The sequence below is a fragment of the Eriocheir sinensis genome, chromosome 55, assembly GCF_024679095.1.
Source record: "Eriocheir sinensis breed Jianghai 21 chromosome 55, ASM2467909v1, whole genome shotgun sequence".
NCBI classification, from domain to species: Eukaryota; Metazoa; Arthropoda; class Malacostraca; order Decapoda; family Varunidae; genus Eriocheir; species Eriocheir sinensis.
In genome coordinates, this window is record NC_066563.1 from 10,571,295 (window position 1) to 10,593,759 (window position 22,465).

A 22,465-nucleotide genomic window follows, 5' to 3' on the forward strand; every position below is an offset into this window, starting at 1 on the left:
GGAACTTTGTCAAACGCTTAGGAGCTTTGTCAAACGCTGAGACAGCTCAAGGGCACAAAAAAAAGGAAACAATAATATAAATAAAGCCCGCTACTCGCTGCTCTTATTCCTGTGTCTCTCTGTTACGTTCCTTCCTTCATCTCTTATTCACACTAAATTCATCTCTGTTTTCCTTCTCTTCAATTGCCCTTTTTTTCTGTCTCATTTTTCCTTTTACAATCCTTAGTTTACCTTTTTTTTTTGTCTCCCTTCAGTCCCTTCTTACCTTCCACCTTCATTCACACTTCACTAATTTACTTTCCCGTTTTTTTCTCTCTTCTCCTTCATGTTTTTTTTTTCGTTGTTTCCTCCTCATTCCACTCCTCTTTCTTGTACCGTTTTTTTTTATTACTTTCTCCTTTTTTTCGTTTCATCCCTGTTTCCTCTTTCTCTCGTTCCTTCTCTTCCTCTCTCTTCTTCCTGTTTCATTATACCTATTTACTCACTTTAGTTCCTCCTGTTTTAACCTTTCTTACCGTTTTCCTCCATGTATATTTTTCTCCCTTTTCCCTTCAGTCCCTTTTAGTCCCTTTCCACTTAACCTTACCTCTATTTTTCCTCTCCAGGCCCTTATCTATTTTTTCCCTTTTCTTCCTCCTGTTTTACCCTTCTTTACACTGCATTCCTCCATATATATTTTTCTCCCTTTTCCCTTCAGTCCCTTTTAGTCCCTTTCCACTTAACCTTACCTCTCTATTTTTCCTCTCCATCCCCTCCTACACTTGACCTCTTCACCTTTCCTCTTTACACTTTGCCCTCCACCGCGGCTTTTCTCTCTCTCTCTCCCTCTTGTTTCTTCCCACCTTTTCCCAATCACAACCTCACCTGTCCATTTTTCTCTCGTTCACACCACCTACACTTCACCTCCTCACCTTTCTCTTTTACCTTTGCCCTCCACCGTGACTGATCTTTCTCCCTGTAGTTCCTCTCCTCCACCTCCTCCACCTCCCACACTCGACATGACCTCTGTGTTTTTCTTCTCTCGTCTTGGCCGTTTTCTCTTTCTCCCTTTGTTTCCTTTCATCTTCCTCTCATTCTCAACCTTTCCTCTGTATTTTCTTCCTTGTCACCTTCTCTCCAGCTCTCCACCTCTCCCTCTCCTTCTCTCTGTCACTATCCAGCCACTCCACAGGCCACACTTCGTTGTCCAGCACAGAAAGAGTCGCCGCTACATTGCTCTATATAACAGTGGTGGCGTTGAATGGACCTGGGGCAAGGGGAGGAAGTGTTATGATTGGGGTCACTCTCTTTATCTTTCTCTCGGTTTCTCCTCTTTCTTTCTCTCTCTCTCTCTCTTTCTCGTGCTTGCTTTCCCCTTTTCTCTCCTCCTTTGTTTTGTCCATTTTTGGTGATTTATTTATTTGTTTGTGCGTTTTGTTGTGTTTATGCTTGTCGTTATTTATTTGTATGTTAGTTTGTTGGTATAAGGGACCTTCCTCATACGATCAACAGAATAGTATACATATAGTAGTAGTAGTAGTAGTAGTAGTAGTAGTAGTAGTAGTAGTAGTAGTAGTAGTAGTAGTAGTAGTAGTAGAAGTAACAGAAGCGGCAGCAGTAATTATAATAATAATAATAATAATAATAATAATAATGGTAGCAATAATAATCACCATCATCATCATCATTTTCATCATCATTATCACCGTCATTATCATCATCATTCCTGGCCGTCCTCTTAGTCAATTATCGGCTTTCAAAACTGTTGCTTCCGTGTCTATTCAGCCCGTAATGACAGCACACACACACACATACACACACACACACACACGCACACACACCTTCCCTCCCTCCCTTCCCCCTTCCTCCCCTCATACCTCCCTCCTACCATCCCTTCCTTTCCTTCCTCCTGTCATTCCCTCCCTCCCTCTTTCCTTTTTCCTTACCATCGCATCTGCTCCCATCTATTCTCCACTGCTCCTTTCTTTACTCCCCTCCCTTCTTTTCTCCCATCCATCTCTCTCTCTCCATCTTCCATTCCTTCCTCCGTCCATTTCCCTCTCCCTATCTTCTCCCTTCTCCGCATCCCTTCACTCCTTCCCCCCCCCCTCTCTCTCTCTCTCTCTCTCTCTCTCTCTCTCTCTCTCTCTCTCTCTCTCTCGCCGGGGTAAACTCTCCTATAAATATATTATCGAGAAAAGTTTTGCTATTTTCTCAGTGGGAGGATTTAAGGTTTATGGCGTAGCGTATTAGTGTGTTGGGGAGGGAGGGGAAGGAGGGGGAATAGGGGAGGGTGGGTAGAGGGGGTAGGGGGGAATACGGGGAGGGTGGGTAGAGGGGAGGGGGAAGGGGGAAAGCGGTCCAAATGCCTCGCTTCCTTACCTCCCTTTTTATCTCAAGACTTTACGGGCTTTGTAGTTTTGGCAGTGTTAGATTGAAGCCTTTTTCTTTTATCTACAAACTAATGAACTAAAAATCGAAACCCTAAGAACTAGCAACATCAGATCCTACATAGATGTCCCCAGCGCTGAAAAATAGGCTAACATCTGTTCGTCCCTTAATTTATATGATCTTCTAACTTCTTTTATCCTCTTTCTTTCTCGTCACTTTCACTTTCATTTTCTTTTATCTCGATGTCTCAAGTGCTTGGGGGCTGATCAACAGGTAGCTTATGGTGTCCGCATTTCCACCTCTCTACATAATTCGCCTTTTCTAATTAATAAGAATAAGAATTGACATTGTTGACATCGTAGTAAGGAAGGAAGGAGAAAGATAGAAAGAAAGATAAGAAGAGGAAAAGAAAGAAAGAATGGTGAGGATGGAAGGGAATGGGAGAATGGGGGGGGAGTGTGAAAGAGGAAAGGAAGAAGCCCTATTGCAAGCAGGTTCAGTGTCTCCAGCAGATGTATTAACCCATCCAGCTAAACACTTATTCCTCCCTTCTCCTCGGGTTCTTGAGACATGTCCTTTGATTAAAAAAGCCTGACATTCAATATTGTAAATAGCGTAATGTTGCAAGCAGGAAAGGAAGAAGCCCTATTGCTAGCAGGTTCAGTGTCTCCAGCAGATGTATTAACCCATCCAGCTAAACACTTATTCCTCCCTTCTCCTCGGATTTTAGAGACATGTCCTTTGATTAAAAAAGCCTAACATTCAATATTTTAAATAGCGTAATGTTGCTTTTTTTTACAACAAAGGAGACAGCTCAAGGGCACAATAAAAGAAAACAATAATTAAAAAAAAAAAAGCCCGCTACTCGCTGCTCCAACAAAAAAGAATCAAAAGAGGTGGCCGAAAGAGAGGTCAATTTCGGTTCAATGTCTTCAGTAGGTCATTACAGCAACACTCCTCAACACTCTTCTTCCTTCCTTGTTGCAGAGGTGATGGCGGTTCCGGGCTCTGGTGGGCTGGGCAGCGGTGGAGGCGGCGGAGGCGGCGGTGGGCTGGCGGGCGACGGGCGGCTCCTCGTGGCGGACCTGAGACACCACAACTTCGACGCCATCCGCTTCGCCTCGTACCGCACTGCCGCCAAACTCCGCTTCGTGCAAAAGAAGACCAACAGTGAGTGTGACGTGGTGGCCATGTTGTATGTTCGAGGAAGTGAATAACAATAGTAATAGCAGTAATAACATGAATAAAATAGTAATGATAATGATAATAAGACTAGCAGTGAGTAAAGTATTCGAGAAGGTCAATAACAAGAACAGTAGTAATAACAGTAATAAAATAGTAATAATAAAAATAAGTCTTCGTACCTCATTTTCACGATCACACGGTACACTAGAACACCACAAACCTAATACGCCATAGATATACGTGTGCAGTGGCGTACCCAGAAAATTGAAAAGGGGGGGGCCAATATATATATATATATATATATATATATATATATATATATATATATATAAATATATATATATATATATATATATATATATATATATATATATATATATATATATATATATATATATATCAATATATATATATAGATATATATATATATATTTTGCGTCCGGTATTGTTGCAAGCGCAGGGATCCCATACAGCTTGAGGATTCGGGTTGGATCGCAGGGTAAATGTATTATTTTTTATACATACATGCATTGATATATACATATACACACATTGTATATTTAAGAATTTGTTGGTAGCATATAAGTACAACATAAATCTGGGAGATTTAAATAATCTTAAAAGTACTAATTTTATGTTACTTTAGTGAACATTACTTTTAAAATCTTGTTCATTTCTGTAATTTGGACTGCAAAAATTTACCCTCGAAACAACACTACTTACTTTAGAACTACATGTTCTGATAAAAAAGTAGTATACTGGCAAGGAAAAAAATGTCATATAACATGTATAATCTTCGTTTATACAGGCTGGTGCTGTAATACATATTTTTACAAGATACATGGAAACTGGATCAGGTATTTTATGAATATAAAATAAAAATTAACTAGATGAATTAGATAAGTTTCTGTTAACAACAGTACATTGAAACTGGTTTACCTCAAATTTAGGCGTCTGTTCTTATGTGCAAATTCATCAAGGACTTCATCATGATCAAGATTTGTGTCACAATAGACAAAGTAAGGCCAGTCCATTTAAACGACTTTCACTCATTGTGTTCCTAATTAAAGTATGTTTTTAGCAATTTAAGGGCAGTAAAGGATCGCTCGTTGGTGGAAGTGCTAACAGGTAGGGTTGAATAAATTGCAATAAGGTGGAAAATTTTGAATATGTGCCCAATTTTTTGGCACATGCCAATGTCTCAACAACTTGCTTTGACCTCTCATGAGATTCACGATGCTTCCTATAACTCTGCCCCCGTAAACATTCATCTTCAACGAGATCTGCATCTCCATCAAGAAATTTTCCATAAAATTCAACTGTCTCCTTCAGTTCACTAAAATCAGTATCAACTGAAAGAGAGGGAACAAGATTTCTCAACAAAAAACTCCTAATGTGTTTAGATGCAAACTTTTCCCTGAGTTGTGCTATAGCAGTGTCCGAAAATGGGAGAAAAAATAGTTCTTCGATAGTACTCTTATGGAGTTGCTGTTGGAGGGTTAGCCTTAATTATGTTTCTGATGACCACTGATTGTTCAAGGCTTCTGGATGATATCTCCGTACCTTTCCTCAGCTTGGGCAAAAAGTTGGTTGAACTTATTTCCATCACGATAGGACTGAAATGCATCTATGCAGCTCTGTGTAGCTACACTTCCAAGAGCACCCATCAGTTCTTGTTGTAACCCCCGCAGCTTTTCTGGCAAGGGTTTAGTGACACTTAGAACTGAGGTGAGCACTTCCAAACTCATGAGAAAACCTGGGTCACTTATTGCTTTAGATTAGGCTTGGCTGCTGATTCTTGACCTAACGTGTTTTGCAGTAATTATTCTTAATAATTATTTCATTATTTACCTACCTGATTAACTGGATTATCCGGGGCATCAGCCGAGTCAGTGGTGACTTTCTTACACCAGACAGAGTACGTACGTGAAGCGTTTTCTGGCGTTTTGTAACCAAGGAGGAAATATGTAAAGAATGGAAAGGCACAAATCCCAAGCCTGCGGGAATTTTAGAAATGACACACGCTATAGAAAAAGTACTACATAAACAGAAAATGAAGTCTATCAATCATAATTTTCAGAAATTTGGAATTTGTGGTCAGAAAAATTTAATATAATACGGATAACATGAATAGGCTACGACCACGTGAGCCTACGTCGTCAATGAATGTTTCTCAAAATAGATCACCTGCTCTTATTCAACTCAGCAGCTCCATTGTTCAAGTGCTGAATATACAATAGTTACTCAGCCACTCTACACTGTCCACTGTCAAGCACAAAGCGGTCATTAAAGGTGGTAATATAGCGGCAAAGGTCGACCTTACAGGTCCCATACGCGTGTTGCGTCGCCTGCCACCCTCCCCGTCATAATACAGAATCATATTACATACTCACCACTGTCACCAGACAAATTCACTTGGTGCCTCTACAGTATAATTATATAGTCCTCCAATCACTTTGACTGCACCTTACACCTAAAATCAAGTAAATCTGAGAGGCAAGAAGGAGAGAAGGCACACTTACGACTTTCGTGCTCTCTCTCTCTGCCAGAGCCATCCCAATCTCGTAATTATCTTCCTGTCTCCCGCTCCCGCTACAAACACCCCACCGCCGCTTCCAGTTGACAGCTTGACATCGCACTCTTCACACAATTTTATGAACCCATCATACAACACCTTACTTTTTTTTTTTTCACTCAGAGCACACCTTATAGCCTACCATTAACTCAAAACAAAACCAAAGGGGAAATAACTCGGTCACTCGGTGCCACTGAGCTCTCAACTCCACACACACACACACACACACACACACACACACACATTCGTAATCGTAATATTAATATACATATTCCTATTATTTTCCTGTAATATTTATTTATTCATTATTATTTTTTTCTTTGCAAAAGGAGGGGGCCATGGCCCCATGGCCCCCCCCCCCTCGGTACGCCACTGTACGTGTGTGTGTGTGTGTGTGTGTGTTTTAATATCTCACGAAGACGGTAATGGCAGGCTAATGACTGGAAACTCAATAGCAAATAGTTTCTTACAACCATGCATTGATTATTGGCTCATCTCACGCCTTGAAGAAGAGAGACCGAGGGAATGGGAGTGTGCGAAGGTCTCTCTCTCTCTCTCTCTCTCTCTCTCTCTCTCTCTCTTGCTTCCTCCATTATCACCTTTACGAGTCTTCCCTTCCTCACTACCACAAGTCACACTGCACTATTTACACTTTTCTCATTCAAACTTAAGACCTCTTTTTTACCGTAAAGGAAGTAGCTCTCTCTCGCTCTCTCCATTACCACCAATATACGAGCCTTCCCTTCTTCCCCTCTTCTTCACTACAACACTTCCCACTACACTATCTACACTTCTCTCTTTTAAACTCAAGATCTTTTTTTTGCGGTAAAGGATGCAGCTTAAGGGCATGCAAAAAGGAGTGGCCAAAAAGGGAGGTCAATTTCGTAAGGAGAGAGAGTGCACGTTGGTGGACATCAGTTAGATCGTAAAGCTAAATATAGTGACCCAATAGCTGACCTAACCTGACCCAACTTGTCGCATTTCAAGGTCGCAAGATACAACGCTCAAAGGAAAGGTTTTTAGTCTCCTTCCGCCCGAACTTGACCGCTCTTTTGACCTCGTTCTTTTTATCTTTTGTCGAAGCATCGTCTGGTGGGCTTTTTTGCTATTGTTTTTGTTTTTTGCCATTGAGCCGCCTCCCTTGCTGTCAATACTTGCTCAGATAACGCAGGAAAGAGTGCAATACGGAAGCTCTTGGAATAACATCACGCTCTCGAGGGCCACATCTGCTGCCTTGTTGAGTGGTTTGGGGTTAGGTTGAGCACAGGTATAAGCAGAGACGGGCGTTGCAGCAGGAATGGGTGGACTGTATAGTAGAGTAATTAGTTAGCTCTTGGAATAACATGAGTGGACTGTTAACTTAAGCTCTCGAGGGCCACATCTGCTGCCTTGTTGAGTGGTTTGGGGTTAGGTTAAGCACTGCAGATACGAGGCGTTGCAGCTGGAATAGGAGGACTGAGTATACCTTTGCGAATTAGTTACTTCTTGGAATAACATGAGTGGGCTGTTAACTTAAGCTCTCGAGGGCCGTATATGCTGCCTTGTTAAGTGGTTTGGGGTTAGGTTAAGCACTGCAGATACGAGGCGTTGCAGCTGGAATGGACAGACTGTATAGCTTCGTGAATTAGTTAGCCCTTGAGTGTCATTCCTGATTTCCTGGTGAATTTGTTAAAGAGGTGATACACCTATATTACTTGTCCTCTTATGTTGTGCTCCGGTATAAGGAGAGACGGGCGTTGCATCAGGAATGAATAGACGGTATATCTTAGTGAATTAGTTAGCTCTTGGAATAACGAGTGGGCTGTTAACTTAAGCTCTCGAGGGCCGTATATTCTGCCTTGTTGAGTGGTTTGTGGTAATGTTAAGCATTGACACAAGCAGATACGAGGCAGTGCAGCTGGAATGTGAGGACTGAGTATAACTTTGTGAATTAGTTACTTCTTGGAAAAACATGATTGGGTTGTTAACTTAAGCTCACGAGGGCCGTATACGCTGCCTTGTTGAGTGGCTTGTGGTTAGGTTGAGCACTGGTATAAGCAGAAATGGGGGACTGTATATTATAGTGAATTAGTTAGCTCTTGGAATAACATGAGTGGGCTGTTGACTTAAGCTCTCGAGGGCCGTATATGCTGCCTTGTTGAGAGGTTTGTGGTAATGTTGAGCACTGGGACAAGCACAGATGGGGTGGCGTTGCAGCAGAAATGGGAGGACTGTATAGCATAGTATAGTATAAGTGAAAAAGAAGAAAAGAGGAATGAAAGGAGGAGGACCTAAGAAGCGATACAAAACGTCACAGGTCAAAAGAAGAAAAAGAAGAAGAAGAAGAAGTGAATTAGTTAGCTCTTTACTAGAATAAATCCGAATGTTACTTTTCTTTCACACTTGTCACTCACACACACCTTAGTTTACATACAACATTATCTGCTCTGAAGAAAATAACACACACACACACACACACACACACACACACACACACACACACACTGATTTAAATAAGGTTTCATTACCCTGACTCGCCTCCACCAACAGTGCATCGAGTGGACATCTGGAACATCATCGAAGCGTTCCGGGAGAATGGACTCAACACCTTGGAGCCGCACACTGAGGTCAAGGTAGGTCACTCTAAACCCCTTAAAATAGAACAAAGAAAAAAAAACCTGTCTCCATTATCAGTTACGAGCAGTTTATAGTTATTCTAGGTTTTAATATGATTGTGTCGTTTTTTCCATGATTGTTGAACGTTTGTAGAAAAGATATATGAAGAGCTAGTGATGTTTCATAAGGTAGGTAATGAAATACTGGCACGATACTAAAACGAATCTTTACCGGAAAAGTTACTGTCAGGAGTGTCAAAGGGGGTCCAGGGTTCTTGGGCCATATTTTTAAACATTTCTGTGCCCAAGAACACGTAATTTACTAGTCTTTCATGGGAGTTTAGGGCATTTCCAGGGGTACTTTTATGACCCTGGTGGTAGTCTGAGCCTTCTTCTGTACCGTGAACCTAAAATAACACTCATTAGAACTCGATTAACCTCCTTTTTGACCTTTGAAAATAGTTGGTGTGAGGGGCGGGAGCATCTGACAATACCAACCCTTGCCCATAGCAGGTAGGGGTATTGGGCATTCAAATGATTCCCATCCACAACTCCTCCCTCAGGTGTCGCGGCTGGAGACCTTGATCTCCACCTTGTACCACAGCCTGAACAAGAGGCTCCCGGTGGGCCAGCACGTGGTGATTGAGTCCTCCACGTCAGTGCTCCTCAACTGGCTGCTTTCGGCTTATGACCAGTAAGTACAGTATATATATGTCAAGAACTTAAACCTTTCCAAGATTATTAACACCATCATTTTAGCTCAGATCACATTATCTTTTTGGTTCTCCGGTAAATCTTAAGAATAGCTCTAGCATGTACGACGGGGTTTTAACAAGCGGACAAGCGTGTTTATGCCACAAGGGGTGTATTTTTCCACGTGGGCTATTACCTTTCTTCACCCCGGAGCTCGCAGTCTCATCGCCCATTGACTTGGAAGAAATCGTGAGGCCAGCGTGGAAAAATACATCCCTTGTGACATAAACACGCCTGAACACTTGTCAAAACCCCGTCGTACGTGCTAGAAATGTTGTAATTACCACCACACTGTGCCCTAAATGTGCACCCGCTAAGCCGCTATTCTTAAGATTTACCATGTCAAGAACTTAAACCTTTCCAAGATTATTAACACCATCATTTTAGCTCAGAACACATTGTCTTTTTTGGTTCCCCAACCTGCATCTCCCAAAAATAGGCCCGCATGATGTTAGTGATTGCTTATTGCATGCACATCTGTTTTTGCTGCAGAGACAATGAACATATTATCCCAGAACACTTGAACAAATCACAAGCTTATTTATGATTTATCTCACCTCTGGGAAGTAGCTAGTCGCAAGATGGGGTCAAATATTACTTACTAAACACACAGGGTTTTCTTTGACCTTGTGGGCAATAAGATCACAAAACAGATGATAATGTTTGTCGTTTACCACTTCCTTAAATAACAGAAGTGGAAGTAAATTGATTAGCAGGTGTACCTGGAAGACCTGTGAGAGAGAGTTAGTCAGCAGGTAAAGTTTGCCAGTGACTGTTAATTGCAGGTGATGCCTTGCAGGTGATACTAATTAATAAGTAACTAGAAATAGAAAAACACTTAATGCATACAATGATGAGGAGACTGAACATCATGGAAGAAATGGCTATGGACCGACAACAGTGGAGGAGGCTTATATCCCGTCCAACCCCACCAAAGGGAATAAATGGACGTTAAACGATGATGATGATGATGATGACTTAATGCATACCTGTCCGTGCTTCAGTGACGACGAGGGAAAGCTGCGTGTGTTCAGCGTCAAGGTGGCGTTGGCAACCCTGTGCAGCAGCAAGCCACTCGACAAGCTCAGGTGTAAGTAGGCAGCACAGTTTAGCAGATGAAATATTGATGGTGGATGATGATGTGTAACTGTGTACTGTGTATATGTTAGGGAGTAGTCATAACAGCTTTGTATTCATATAAACATATATACACATACTTTGGATCCAGATTTTCTCTGAATTAGTGACCCTCCATGTAGATTCAAGTAACTTAACCTGTCATTGCCATCTTGCTTGTTATCTGTCTACTGGCCCTCCCCAACTAACATAGTAGAGTGAATAAGAGTGTGCTTCACTAACCCTCAGTTTTCTTCAGATATATTCTCTCAAATATCTGATGGTAATGGGCATCTCTCTCTGAACCGCTTCTCTGAGTACCTGAAGGAAGTCCTCTCACTACCAGCTGCTGTTTTTGAGTCTCCAAGTTTCTCATACTCAGAAAACCTAGTTACCCATATTTTTGACGGGGTAAGGCATTTAATGGAACGATTTGCCTTGTAGAGTAGAACTATTTCCAGGCTTAGTTGCACCCAGGACTGCAGAAAACTAAAGCACCTTTTTATTTAGCAGAATATTAATTTGTTTGAAATTTATGTGTGTGGAAGCAAGATTACCTGTCTTGAGATAAGCCAGTTATATATTATGATTCCTACACTGCTTCCGCCCTGCACATTCTTCACTACTACTTTAAAAGCTTTCAAATAGGAGCAGTTGAATATACGGCCATTCTGCTTGAGGGCTCCTAGCTTAAAGATTGGCTTAGTTTAGGGTAATACATGTTTTGGTCTGTTTATAAATTCTAATAATAAATGCATGCAACTGTACTTTAGTTTTGAAGGTAAGTCTGAATTGATGCTTTTTAGTGAACTGCTTTAGGGACTTGTTGTGAGATATGTGTATAGCAATATCTTATGCTTCTGCTTGTTGTATAGCTAATAATTATTGTGCATAAACTTGCAAATTTATGTATGTAAAAAGGCTGCTCCCAATAGGAAAATGTTATGCTGCATGAATGTAGAAAAAGCATCAAGGAGAATGTTTTGCTGCTAGTCATGGTGTGTTTCTTTTGCCGACCCAGCTAGTGTTCAGTGTCAATATATAAAGGGGATCACTGACCTCTACAAATGACTGTAAGTACAAAATTGCTGATTACTCTGAGTGGTCTTACAGTCAGTCAAGGTGTGAAGCAAACTGTGGTTCTGGAGCCAGGAAGGACATAGGACTCTTCCCTCATTCATCCAAGCACGCTGTCATCCAGTCAGCCACCCTCTTGGTTGGCTCTGCCTACCATTTTCATTTCTATTTCCAAAGACTATTTTCACCTGTTAGTCACCGTCACTTCAATATGACTGCACCACCTCAGGATGTTCATCCCTTTTCACTCTTCACATGACTTTTATTTCATTTAATTTCCACACCTCACCTGCCGTTCATTTCTTACCCTGTTGTTCCTTTGCACTCTGCATGTCTTTTAATACTTACACTTGTATTGCTTTCACCCTTAATATATCATGATTATGCCAAACAAATGGGCGTCAGTTTCTGTGAAGGGTGGACGAGTAAATTAAAAAAAGGACGTTTTCAGCTGTGGGAAGATCACTGATAAGATTCAGAAATACATGAGAGAGACATAGGAAGGAGAGGACACAGAGGAGTGCTAATATAGGTGATAAAGTAAATAAACAACTGTAGACACTCCACCAGGACAGGACCCTCAAGATGAGTTTTCATCAAGACTAGTTAAGTAAATATAGATTCCCGTGCTAGAAGGAATTATGCAACATATATTTTGTTTAAATTTCTGGTTACATCATAGTAGATTGTAGATGGCTGGACTACCCAGTGGTTTAATGATAACAGCTTTACAGCAACACAGTAGGTACTGAAGGATAACCATTTTGCCATTACTGGTCCATCTTTCATGTTCACAATATTATGTTCATTGCCATATTGCCATGCCTGCCAAGTTTGCAGCTTATGAAACTCAAAATTCTGGAATACACTCAAAAGCATAAATATGCTGAAACACACCCAAGTTGACTGCAACACAATTTTAACCCTTTTTCTGTCCCTCCAGATCAAACAGATCAACGTCAATGACTTCCTGGAGACCACGCTGGAGGACCCGGGGCCGGAGTGCCTGGCGTGGCTGCCGCTGCTTCACCGCCTTGCTGCCTCAGAGTCGGGTAAGGCGTCGCTGCAGCCTCTTGTGTGTAACTCGGTGTTTGCACTGATTCTAGAGTTTCAAGTTGAAGCACAAACTTGTATAATGATCCTCATGTTTATTTTTTTCTTTTGTGTGCTTTTTTAGATGATCTTTGTTCTATGCTTATATGCTTCTTTGATTTCAGATTGGCTTTTGATTGTCTTTCATTCATTAGTTAATGATATTGGATAGTTGTCATGGCCATATGACAGGTTAGAGAAGATGGAAAAGATCAACTTTTTAAAATCACAACTAGATGCCAGATAAACAGTGGCTGAGTTTATCCCCGGGCAGGGTCACTTTAGGTATGAATTTTTATATTATGGATAAGTGTAGGTGGCTTATTACAGCATATTTTGAATTATAGATGCACTGTGGGCCGTTGATCTCATTGATGATGACTTTATTGATGAATGTAAGTGTCATACAAGTTTCACTGTTAACTGAGAGTGCTGTAGTTGCTGTACTGGGAACCTGATCAGTCAACATTATTGTATTACCCACAAAATTCAGACCACCAGAAAGAATTAAAAGGGCACTTCAGGGAATTCCAAGTTTTTTTTAATATTTAGACATACCATGTAAGAAAATGTTTGTGTTAACAGAGTCTCAAATCGACAAAATATATGAGATCATTTTTTCAACATAGGCCGTATTAATTTGTTTGATTTGATTAAATCAACTTATATTAAGTTCAGTTTGCTCTTTTTAAGTTTATTGAAATTATATCAAAATGGAGATATCCTCAACTCCTACAAATACATTTACTCCTATTTTACTCTAAATCAGAAAAATAATACAGCATCTATAAAAACAGTTACACTTTCACTGTGACTGCAGTGCTCTCACACAAAACCCTTTGTGGCATATTTACGGAGTACAGAGCTTGGATTGCTCCCACCTCTAAACACAGAAACCCAAGTAGCTCAACCATGTAACATAATCCCATAGAGACAGCATATTAACCCTTATGGATTTCCTTAAGGCATCCAAATCATGTTAATAGTGACTGTAATTATAAAGTTATCAATTGATGTATAATATATATATATATATATATATATATATATATATATATATATATATATATATATATATATATATATATATATATATATATATATATATATATATATATATATATAAGAAAATCATACCATTATCTTATTTTATGTTGATTGCATTGATTTTTGTAGATGCTATGCTTCTTTAGTACTGAGCTCCTGTCACTTACTGACTACTTTTTCTGCTCTTCATTAAGATGTTGGCTGCATGAAATACAATTTATATATTTAACACTACCTATAGGATATTTCTTAGTCACATTGTAAGTACTGTTCAGTTACTCTTGAAAGAAACATCCTCTAGACCTCCATCACTGAAGAGCATTACTTACAAGCAGTCTCTTAGCTCCTCCTTCCTGTCAGGTGTGGAACAAAAATTGTGTCGACAGCATCAAAGGAAACACAGATGCTTTGAGAGATGTCTCAGTCATGCATAGGAGGCCTCGCTCATCAAGAGAGTTTTTCAAGACATTTTTAGCAGTTTTATAACCTCTTGCTCTTGTAGCATCATGAGTTCTACTTCATTCAGTAGGACTAAAAAATATTCAAAGTAGAAAAACATTCTACTTTTTCCTGGTGCTTACCCACACTTATTCTCTATAAATTTTTAGAGCTTGAATTCAAATCTGTGTGTAGATTCAGGCAATGTTATGCAATATAAGCTTTTATTTAATACCTGTACAAAAAATGTGCAGGATCACACTTGTCTCCATCTTGTCTGGCAATAATTACACTCGGATCACAATTTATGCATTTTTGCCTTAACACTTCGGTCTTTCTAAATTTCCCATATTATGGCCTATTTAGCATGTGAGTACATGATACTTATGATCTTTGAAATTATTTAACTATGCATTTTTAAAGTACCTTGTTTGCTGTACTAAGCACAAAGCCCACAATCCTAGTCTAGTTCAGTTAATCTAATATTTTTTTTATGTAGCTGCACTAAGCCCTCAGCTCAACCATCAACTTATTCTGACTAGAGAATATGATAACTGTGTGTCATGCTGTCACCTGCACTGACAGCGTGCCTGCTGCACGGGGACACATTTCACCTCCCTTCCGCAGGGCAGTATGTTTAAGGTGTCCCTCTTGCTTTACAGAGTTAAATAATAACTTTTGGTGTTTTGAATTTTTTTGATTCAAGGTTTGTGATTTCAAGATTTAATATATATATGTATTAAGAGACCTGACTTCATCTCTGCAAGAATTTATAAATAATGGAATTAATGAATCTTTCCTAATATTTGTTTTTATGTAAGTATAACTTTATATAATTACTATCATTAGCATTATTAATCAGTATATGCCTAATGTCATATTAGAATATAGCTTCATCCAGCATCTGAAATCCCATTGGCCTACATTTGAGTAAGAAGATGTATTTCACTTCTAGTTGTCCACCAAACCATGTGTGATGGTTGCCGCAGGGAGAACTTCACTGGGCTGCGCTACAAGTGTGAGAAGTGCCATAACTACAGCATGTGTCAGGAGTGCTTCTGGCTGGGACGCTTCTCTCCCCCACACTCCATAGACCACCAAGTGAAGGAGTACACCTCCTTTGTAGGTTGACCTCAAGTGTTAGACTTGTATGTAGAGTTAAACACGATAATAACTAGGTAGATTTTTAAAATTATATGGAAACATGAATGTGACGTGTTTTGTTGGTGTTATAAATACTTTGTCTTCAAAAAATACTTGTACTGTTCGACCAACAGGTTATAAGATCAGTGTTCCTTGTTTGTCTGAGAAGTTTCTAACTGACATTAATAATATGAAGTATATGTTTATATCCATCCGTTTCTGAACCACTCCTGCTTCAGACACCATCCAGGCACTCCTTCCGTCGAAGCTTGCGCTGCGTGCCTGACCGGGCCACACTGGAGAGGCCACGCTTCCCAGAGCATCCAGAGAAAACACTGAATCTCTCTCATATAGTGTAAGTGTGATGTGCCATGAACAGTGTTGGAACATTTGCTTGTCAAGGTGAAGGAAGTCTTAACTTAACTTGTGTAGTCCATTTCATGACTTGTTAATCAAATGCAGCCAAAGTGAAATTTTTCTCTGTGACAACAATAGTCAACATTTTTTATGCAGTTATATTCCTGTTGCAATTTACACAGAGTTGAGGACTATTGTGTTTTTACAGTCCTCCCTCCCCTCTACCCTCCCACAATGGCTTTGAGGGTGGACCAGCGCCTCCTCAGTCCACCTCCCTGGAGAGTCGGTCATCTAGCAGAAGGTTAGTTTGATTCATCATCATCAGTGTTATATTGCTATCAACAAGTCATTATTCTCAACATTATGGCTACATCGTTTGTGCAGCAGTTATAAGTTATTTAGATCCATTGACTTTCATTTTTGCTCCAGTTGTGTCAGCAGCCTGCCAGACTGGGGTCAGCTGGACGAGGAGCACCGCCTCATTGCTCACTATGCAGCTCGGTTGGCCAGCCAAACCTCTCACTCAGTAAGTGGAATACTGTGCCATTTAATTCCTTCAACCTTTCTTGTAATCTAGTCACTTTTGCATGTAGGCCTTGTCTGTCTTTTAACTTGCACCTAATGCTGTTTTCATAACCTCACAGCTTGAGTGATTTTCACTTCTACCAGATATTACTGGATGGCACTTCAGTGTTTGATGCTTCTTTACCTTTTCACAGCGTACTCAGCACGTTTAGCCTCTTAATATTAACCATACTTAATCCTGACAGGGTAGTGATAGTGTTGACTCCAGTCCTGGCTTTGATGCGTCCTCTGCCCAGCGAGATCTGATACAGTCACTGGAGGCCAAGAACAGGGAAATCATGAGAGAAATCAGCTCTTTAAGGTAAAACTGTTTTGTACAGGCTCAGCCACTGGCTATAAACTAACACTTATGATAAATGAACATAAAGATTAATCATTGTGCACTCAGTTGATTTTTTCAAACTTCTGACAGTTTGTTACTTATTGGCATGCTATGCTTATCTATTTTGATCTTTAGAGTAAAACTAAAACTCTAATTTTAGATGAAAATGCAGCCTTTTAGATCCAGGTATAAGAAGTATTGAAACCAAAGATAGCTATTCACAGGCTAATACATCAAATCTCAAGTCTCACCCAGCCCATCTCAAAGCTCTTTCACTGATATAGTCATCAAGCATACAGGATCTCATGCGCCAATTGACTGATAAGTTTATAGAGTACCAACCAACCCATGTCATGAACTAATGATGGGTGCACCTCGCTATGACTCTGTCTCCTCAGTCAGTCTGGGCCGGCTCACAGCCCTTGAAGCTGGTCGTCCTTCCCTGCAAGCTGGTCAGTAAATTGGTACCTGAGGAATCCTAGGGAAGGTAAACTGTGGTAACAGACGTCAGAATCAGTCTGGCATCCCAGTGTTATGGATTCATAAATACCACAGACTCAGAGACCAAAATGACAGAATTAAGCACCACGGCATCACGTGACACTGTAAATTCCCAACATTACCTTACCTTACAATCTCATTCCCCTTCCGTCTTACATTTACTGACCACACAAATGCACAAATAAGATTAAATTCCTGAAAGGTAATCTAAGATCATCTTTCATCCTTGAAATGATTACTACTTGGAGAGTAATAATCATTATTAATTTTATAAATGGATATATCATAACTATATCACAGAGACAATAGATATTTTAATGTGCATATTCAACTCATTTCTTGAATAATAGTTCCAGCCCCGGGCCCGTGTTCAGAGCTGACCTAGAATGTTAAATTTTGTTCTGCCATTCAAAAGGAGTTAGTTTAACAAATTATTATCCATAGTTATGATTTCCTGATTTTGGATTTCCAGGAAACATTGACCACAACTGACAAACTCAAACACTGTTCCACCAGTCATGTCTAGGGTTGTGGCTTCTGTCAGAGCTTGGCAGTCATCGTACATATTAGACCGCTTGTGCATTCAGTAATGTCGTTTACCAAAAGAACTTAAACACCCAGAGTTTTAGCAATACCAGGAAATACTTATTAGTGAGTGTTTACAAACGAAGTTGGATTTCAGGAACAGAGTGTATGTTTGCAGGCAGCAGCAGGAGCGGGTGGAGGGCAGCACCAACCCCACGCTGGTGGCCGAGCTGCGCGCCCTCCGCTCCCACCGGCACGAACTGGAGTCCAACCTCTCCTACCTCCAAGACTCACGCAAGCAGCTCATGCAACAACTAGAGAGTTTAATGAAAATGCTCAAAGTGTGTATTCCATTTAAATTAGATATATATATACTACTCAGTGAGTTACATTTTGCCTGAAAGTAATGGGCATATCACCAATATTACTGCATAATATCATCATTCAGTTGTATCTCATAATTGATATTACATCAGTTACATTTAGTGTTAAGGCTTGCCACCACAGAGAACTTTCTCCTGCTCATATACAGTGTTTTGAAAGTCCAGATAAGCCAAGAATAGAAGCACGGCAGTAAAGTGTGAAAACATGTTATTGAATCATTGCAACTTTTTTGAAATGTTAGCCATGACCATGTAATAGAACTAACTGCTGCCATTATTACAGAATCACCAAACTTCCCCCACCACTCCTGCTGGCTCCCCCAAGTCCCCACCATTCTCCAACAGTGGGTCCATCAGCAGCAGCGTGCTCACCAGTCTCGCCTCAGGGACGCAGGGCTCCACTGGCTCCTCTCGGTCAGCTCCCCCCACGCCCTCACACACCGCTCAAGTGTCTACGTTAGACTCCCTCTCTTCCCTTCATGTTGATGGGATGCAGTCAAATGTTTCTTCTGGTAAGTGTTTTGTTTGTGCTAACAGGTTGAGGCTTAGATAGGGACAAAAAAGTAGTATTACAGGCAATGACATGTATTAAAGGCTAATAGGGTATCAGCCAGCCAGCTGTTCTCTGCTTCCCTCGCCTCTGACCACACTTCTTATTTCAGTGTTCTCAAGTGCCGACTCAAGTTGTTCAGCGGACAATTCTCCCGACGACAGCATTGCCTCGCACAGCCTCAGGAATGACTTGCTTGTAGCGGCCGACTCTGTCACCAATGCAATGTCTAGTTTGGTCCGAGAGCTTAATTCAGGTTTGTTTAACTTGTACCTCAGTGTTTCCTTTGGGTTTGCCATTTAGCTGCCAAAGTGTACCAGAAATTTTATAGCCACTTGAACCTGTACTCCTTCCTTGTCATAGAGGTTATCAGTATCCAATCCAAGGGAACTTCCAGCTCACTTACAATAGTTTTATAGACTTTCCATCAAGTGTTATGTGAAGACAATTGTGTTATAAGTGACAAAGTGTCAATCTTAAGTGATTATTATGCACATTGCTGCTTTATCATTATCATCAGCAAGATGTTACCACTTGCCTCATGGAAGAAAGGAAATTTAGGTATAATCAATGCTTTAATTGATGGAATGTAAGCATCAGTCCACATGCCAGCTATGCATCAGGTGTTCTCATCCTTGAAGTTCATAATGCCCAAGAACAGTATTTCTCCATAACAGTGTTGATGGAAGGTCTCCAAGGACTCTGATTATCCTGACCGTCAAGTTTTTTCACAGTCGAGGTGCATGCAAAACTGTCTCAAAGTTTTCTATCAAAATATGATATTGTAATATTCTCTCATTTGCATGCTCCAGTTTGATACATTCAAAGACTCGTACATATTGAACAAAGCAGAATTGCCATGACTAAACATTTACCTGTCAATGGTGAGTCAAAATTCTTCTGCAGTAGAGTTCAGTATGAGGAGCAAGACTGGGAAATGAATCTTGGAATGTAATTTTATTTATTTCATTATTAACATTGTCTTTATTTTCATAGTCATGCCTTTTTTTCTGAATCAAGCAGGGTTGGTGAGCTAGCCACATGTTAATGAGATTTAAGAAACCAATCACAGTTACAGTCAAAAGTAAAAACAATAATGATACGGGCTTCAGCACAACTGTATACAGTAGCTCCCAAACCTCTGTCTAAATAATGTGATGCACGAACGGACATTTGGTGCGTCTTGCATGAGGTGGCATACAAACGTTGATGGATGCCTGCAGTCACATGGCACCACTGATTTGCTAGTCAGCAATAGCACCAAGCATGCTTACCTACCTTACCAGAGGACAAGGGGTCAGGCAGCATGCCTCAGTGTTCATTATGCCATCCTTCACACTACACATTAAAGATGGTTTTATGAGCTACTGTATATACACACACACACACACACACACACACACACACACACACACACACATTGTGTGTTACCACAAAACATCTGTCGTGTGTTTGAGGGGTTACCTGTATCCCCTGTCTATTCAAGATGTTCCCGTTTCCTCCATTTCTTCTCATCTCCACTCCCCTCTCAAAGATTCTGTTTTTACATCACTCATCACTCATGTGTGTATTCCAATAGGCAGTGTGTCATCATGCAGCCCTACTTAAAACTCCACATCACAAAGACATGTCATTCTTTCAAGTGCCGTGTGGTTCCTGTGGTTCTCATTGCTCTCAAAATTCTGCCGTTTACATGATTCAAGTACTGTGTTTCTCCCAACCCTCCCTTAGCTTTCTCAAGGTCCCTGATCACCAAATCAGCTTGTTGCCTCCCATACAGAACTTGTATATGAATGGAAAGCACCAAATTATATTGAAAATAACAGTTTCATTTGAAATGCTGGAAGGCATGAAATGTAGGTGAGAATTTTACCAGAGATGCTAAAATATAAACAACTTGCAGATGTTGGGTTGCATTTGATATGCATGGTAGTTTGGAAGGGATGACACTGAAGTGCTGGACAAATGCTACCATTGCTTTAGTCCCTGAAGGAAAAGATGATAATTGTGGCAATGACAGTGGAATCATCTTGTTTAGTGTGTCACTCAGCCACAGCCTTGGGGCACCACAGCTGTCCATGTTGTGCTGAGCAAGACTGCTTCACCATCAATCAACTCTTGGAGGCACGGCTCCATGTATATTCTTGCCTCACATCTGGATGATTTCTTTTCTTTTCTTTTTTCATTAATTCATGCATCCATTCCCCTTGATGTGGGGGATGTGTACTGGTGATGGTCTGGGCACTCTGCCCTGAGGTATCTTTTGCCTTAGAAAGCATAAATGACATGTCAAGATACAAAGCCTTAAGCTACAGTTATGTATCCCATCTACTAGATGAGCAAGAGCTGTGTTATTAATGACTAGCACAAATTGTTTCCTTAGGATTAAATAGAGTAGCAATCGTATAATAATCATAAGTGATTATATTGCATTAGAATAGTGTAGCCCCCACAACAATAGTATCAGATGAATGGAACTATTAGACTGTCTCTGAAGCTAATAAGAGCTCATGATAAATTATCATGAGAACAAGTGACAAAAATAACATTTTACTCAACTGCATACAGGTAGTTGCCATTTTGATTACTGCATTAATACAGATTTTTTGCTACAACAAATTTATTGCATAGTTCATCTAATCATTGCTTTGTCTCGCATATACTTATTTATTACTGACCAAAAAAGATGAGGAAGAATGCAAATACATGAGCGTATGGGACTAGACTCTCTAGTATATTAAAAAAGGCAATATATGAAATTACAGAAAGTTCAGATGATGAGTCTCAGCTTGCCAGGCCCCTGCTGGAGCGAGGTAAGTTTTTTGCCTCACTCACATTTAACAGCAAAGACTTGTTTTGTCTATTAAATTATTTTCATTTATTTTCATTGCTTTCTTAATTTATTTTATAACTAGATAGTTTTTTACTTATTTGTTTTTCATTTTTATTTTATTTTATTTTTTAAGACATGTAAACAGGAGTGAGTCACATTTTAACAATGCTCATGCAGCTCTTCATGTTATTTTCTATACATATCATGAGGCAAAATGTCTCTGTGGAGTATCCATGATAAAGTATAGGTGTGCAAATCATTTTATACACAGTTTGTAGAGAAAATTACATGAATTGCTTTAAAGACAAATAAAATGCGGACCTCCAGTATCTATTGTCCATAAATTATTTGCCATTATTTCTTACTCAGTGTATAGCTAGTTATTGTTTTGTAGTAACCTGGCCTCAGAACAATACATTTTGTAAATTTGACATCATTTGTTTGAAGTTTTCAGATTTTGCACAGCTTTGTCCTTTTAAAGCTTTACAAATTGAATAGTATTTTTGACATTACAATCTTGTCTTCAACTTACAGTATTTTTGAAATGTATTTTGGTAAGCTCTGTTTCTTTATGTTGATAAGTTTCTTATTTCTTATAATTGGTTTGTGGAGCCTTCCCGACATAGCCACACACAGCTTTATGTCTCCACAGCAGCAGCGACTCGCAAGGCTTAGTGTCACAATCACATCTGAGCATGTTCACTAATTTGATTTTGGTTCATCATATTGCTCCTGAATGGTTCATGTTGGGAGGTACACAAATATGCTGAGCTGCAGCAGACCTACGTAAAACTTAAACTGATACTCAGCAAATGGGCTTAAGGAATAATATTGAAATGAAATGCTGGAAAAAACTCCATGCACCATGTAAACTTTTTTACACTTAGAATAATCCAGAGACAGCAAACGAGAAACAAAATTTACCCAGTGAAGCTCCTGATGATTATAGTTTACTGTGTAAGAGGACCATAGGAAGTGTGACTTTTACAAGCTCTCAGGTGACAGCAAGTCACATTGCT

The 22,465-nt window shown here is 40.0% G+C and overlaps 1 protein-coding gene across 8 annotated transcripts in view; it reads left to right on the forward strand.

Annotated features, from left to right (window-relative positions):
* The window catches only part of LOC126984045 (dystrobrevin beta-like), a 116,526-nt gene that overhangs the window by 87,297 nt on the left and 6,764 nt on the right, over window positions 1-22,465 (forward strand). For 3 of the 8 annotated variants that reach the window (XM_050837413.1, XM_050837412.1, XM_050837408.1), the window contains 16 exons: window positions 3,358-3,540; window positions 8,660-8,742; window positions 9,288-9,418; window positions 10,482-10,567; window positions 10,853-11,004; window positions 12,614-12,722; window positions 13,110-13,157; window positions 15,203-15,369; window positions 15,630-15,745; window positions 15,956-16,048; window positions 16,177-16,273; window positions 16,518-16,633; window positions 17,838-18,021; window positions 18,347-18,575; window positions 18,726-18,869; window positions 21,379-21,426. In XM_050837413.1, coding sequence (XP_050693370.1) covers window positions 3,363-3,540; window positions 8,660-8,742; window positions 9,288-9,418; window positions 10,482-10,567; window positions 10,853-11,004; window positions 12,614-12,722; window positions 13,110-13,157; window positions 15,203-15,369; window positions 15,630-15,745; window positions 15,956-16,048; window positions 16,177-16,273; window positions 16,518-16,633; window positions 17,838-18,021; window positions 18,347-18,575; window positions 18,726-18,869; window positions 21,379-21,426 — 1,981 coding nt within the window. In that variant the 5' untranslated portion in view covers window positions 3,358-3,362. The remainder of the gene's footprint in view (window positions 1-3,357; window positions 3,541-8,659; window positions 8,743-9,287; window positions 9,419-10,481; window positions 10,568-10,852; window positions 11,005-12,613; window positions 12,723-13,109; window positions 13,158-15,202; window positions 15,370-15,629; window positions 15,746-15,955; window positions 16,049-16,176; window positions 16,274-16,517; window positions 16,634-17,837; window positions 18,022-18,346; window positions 18,576-18,725; window positions 18,870-21,378; window positions 21,427-22,465) is intronic. The other 5 variants (XM_050837414.1, XM_050837411.1, XM_050837409.1 and 2 more) reach the window with 4 other exon arrangements.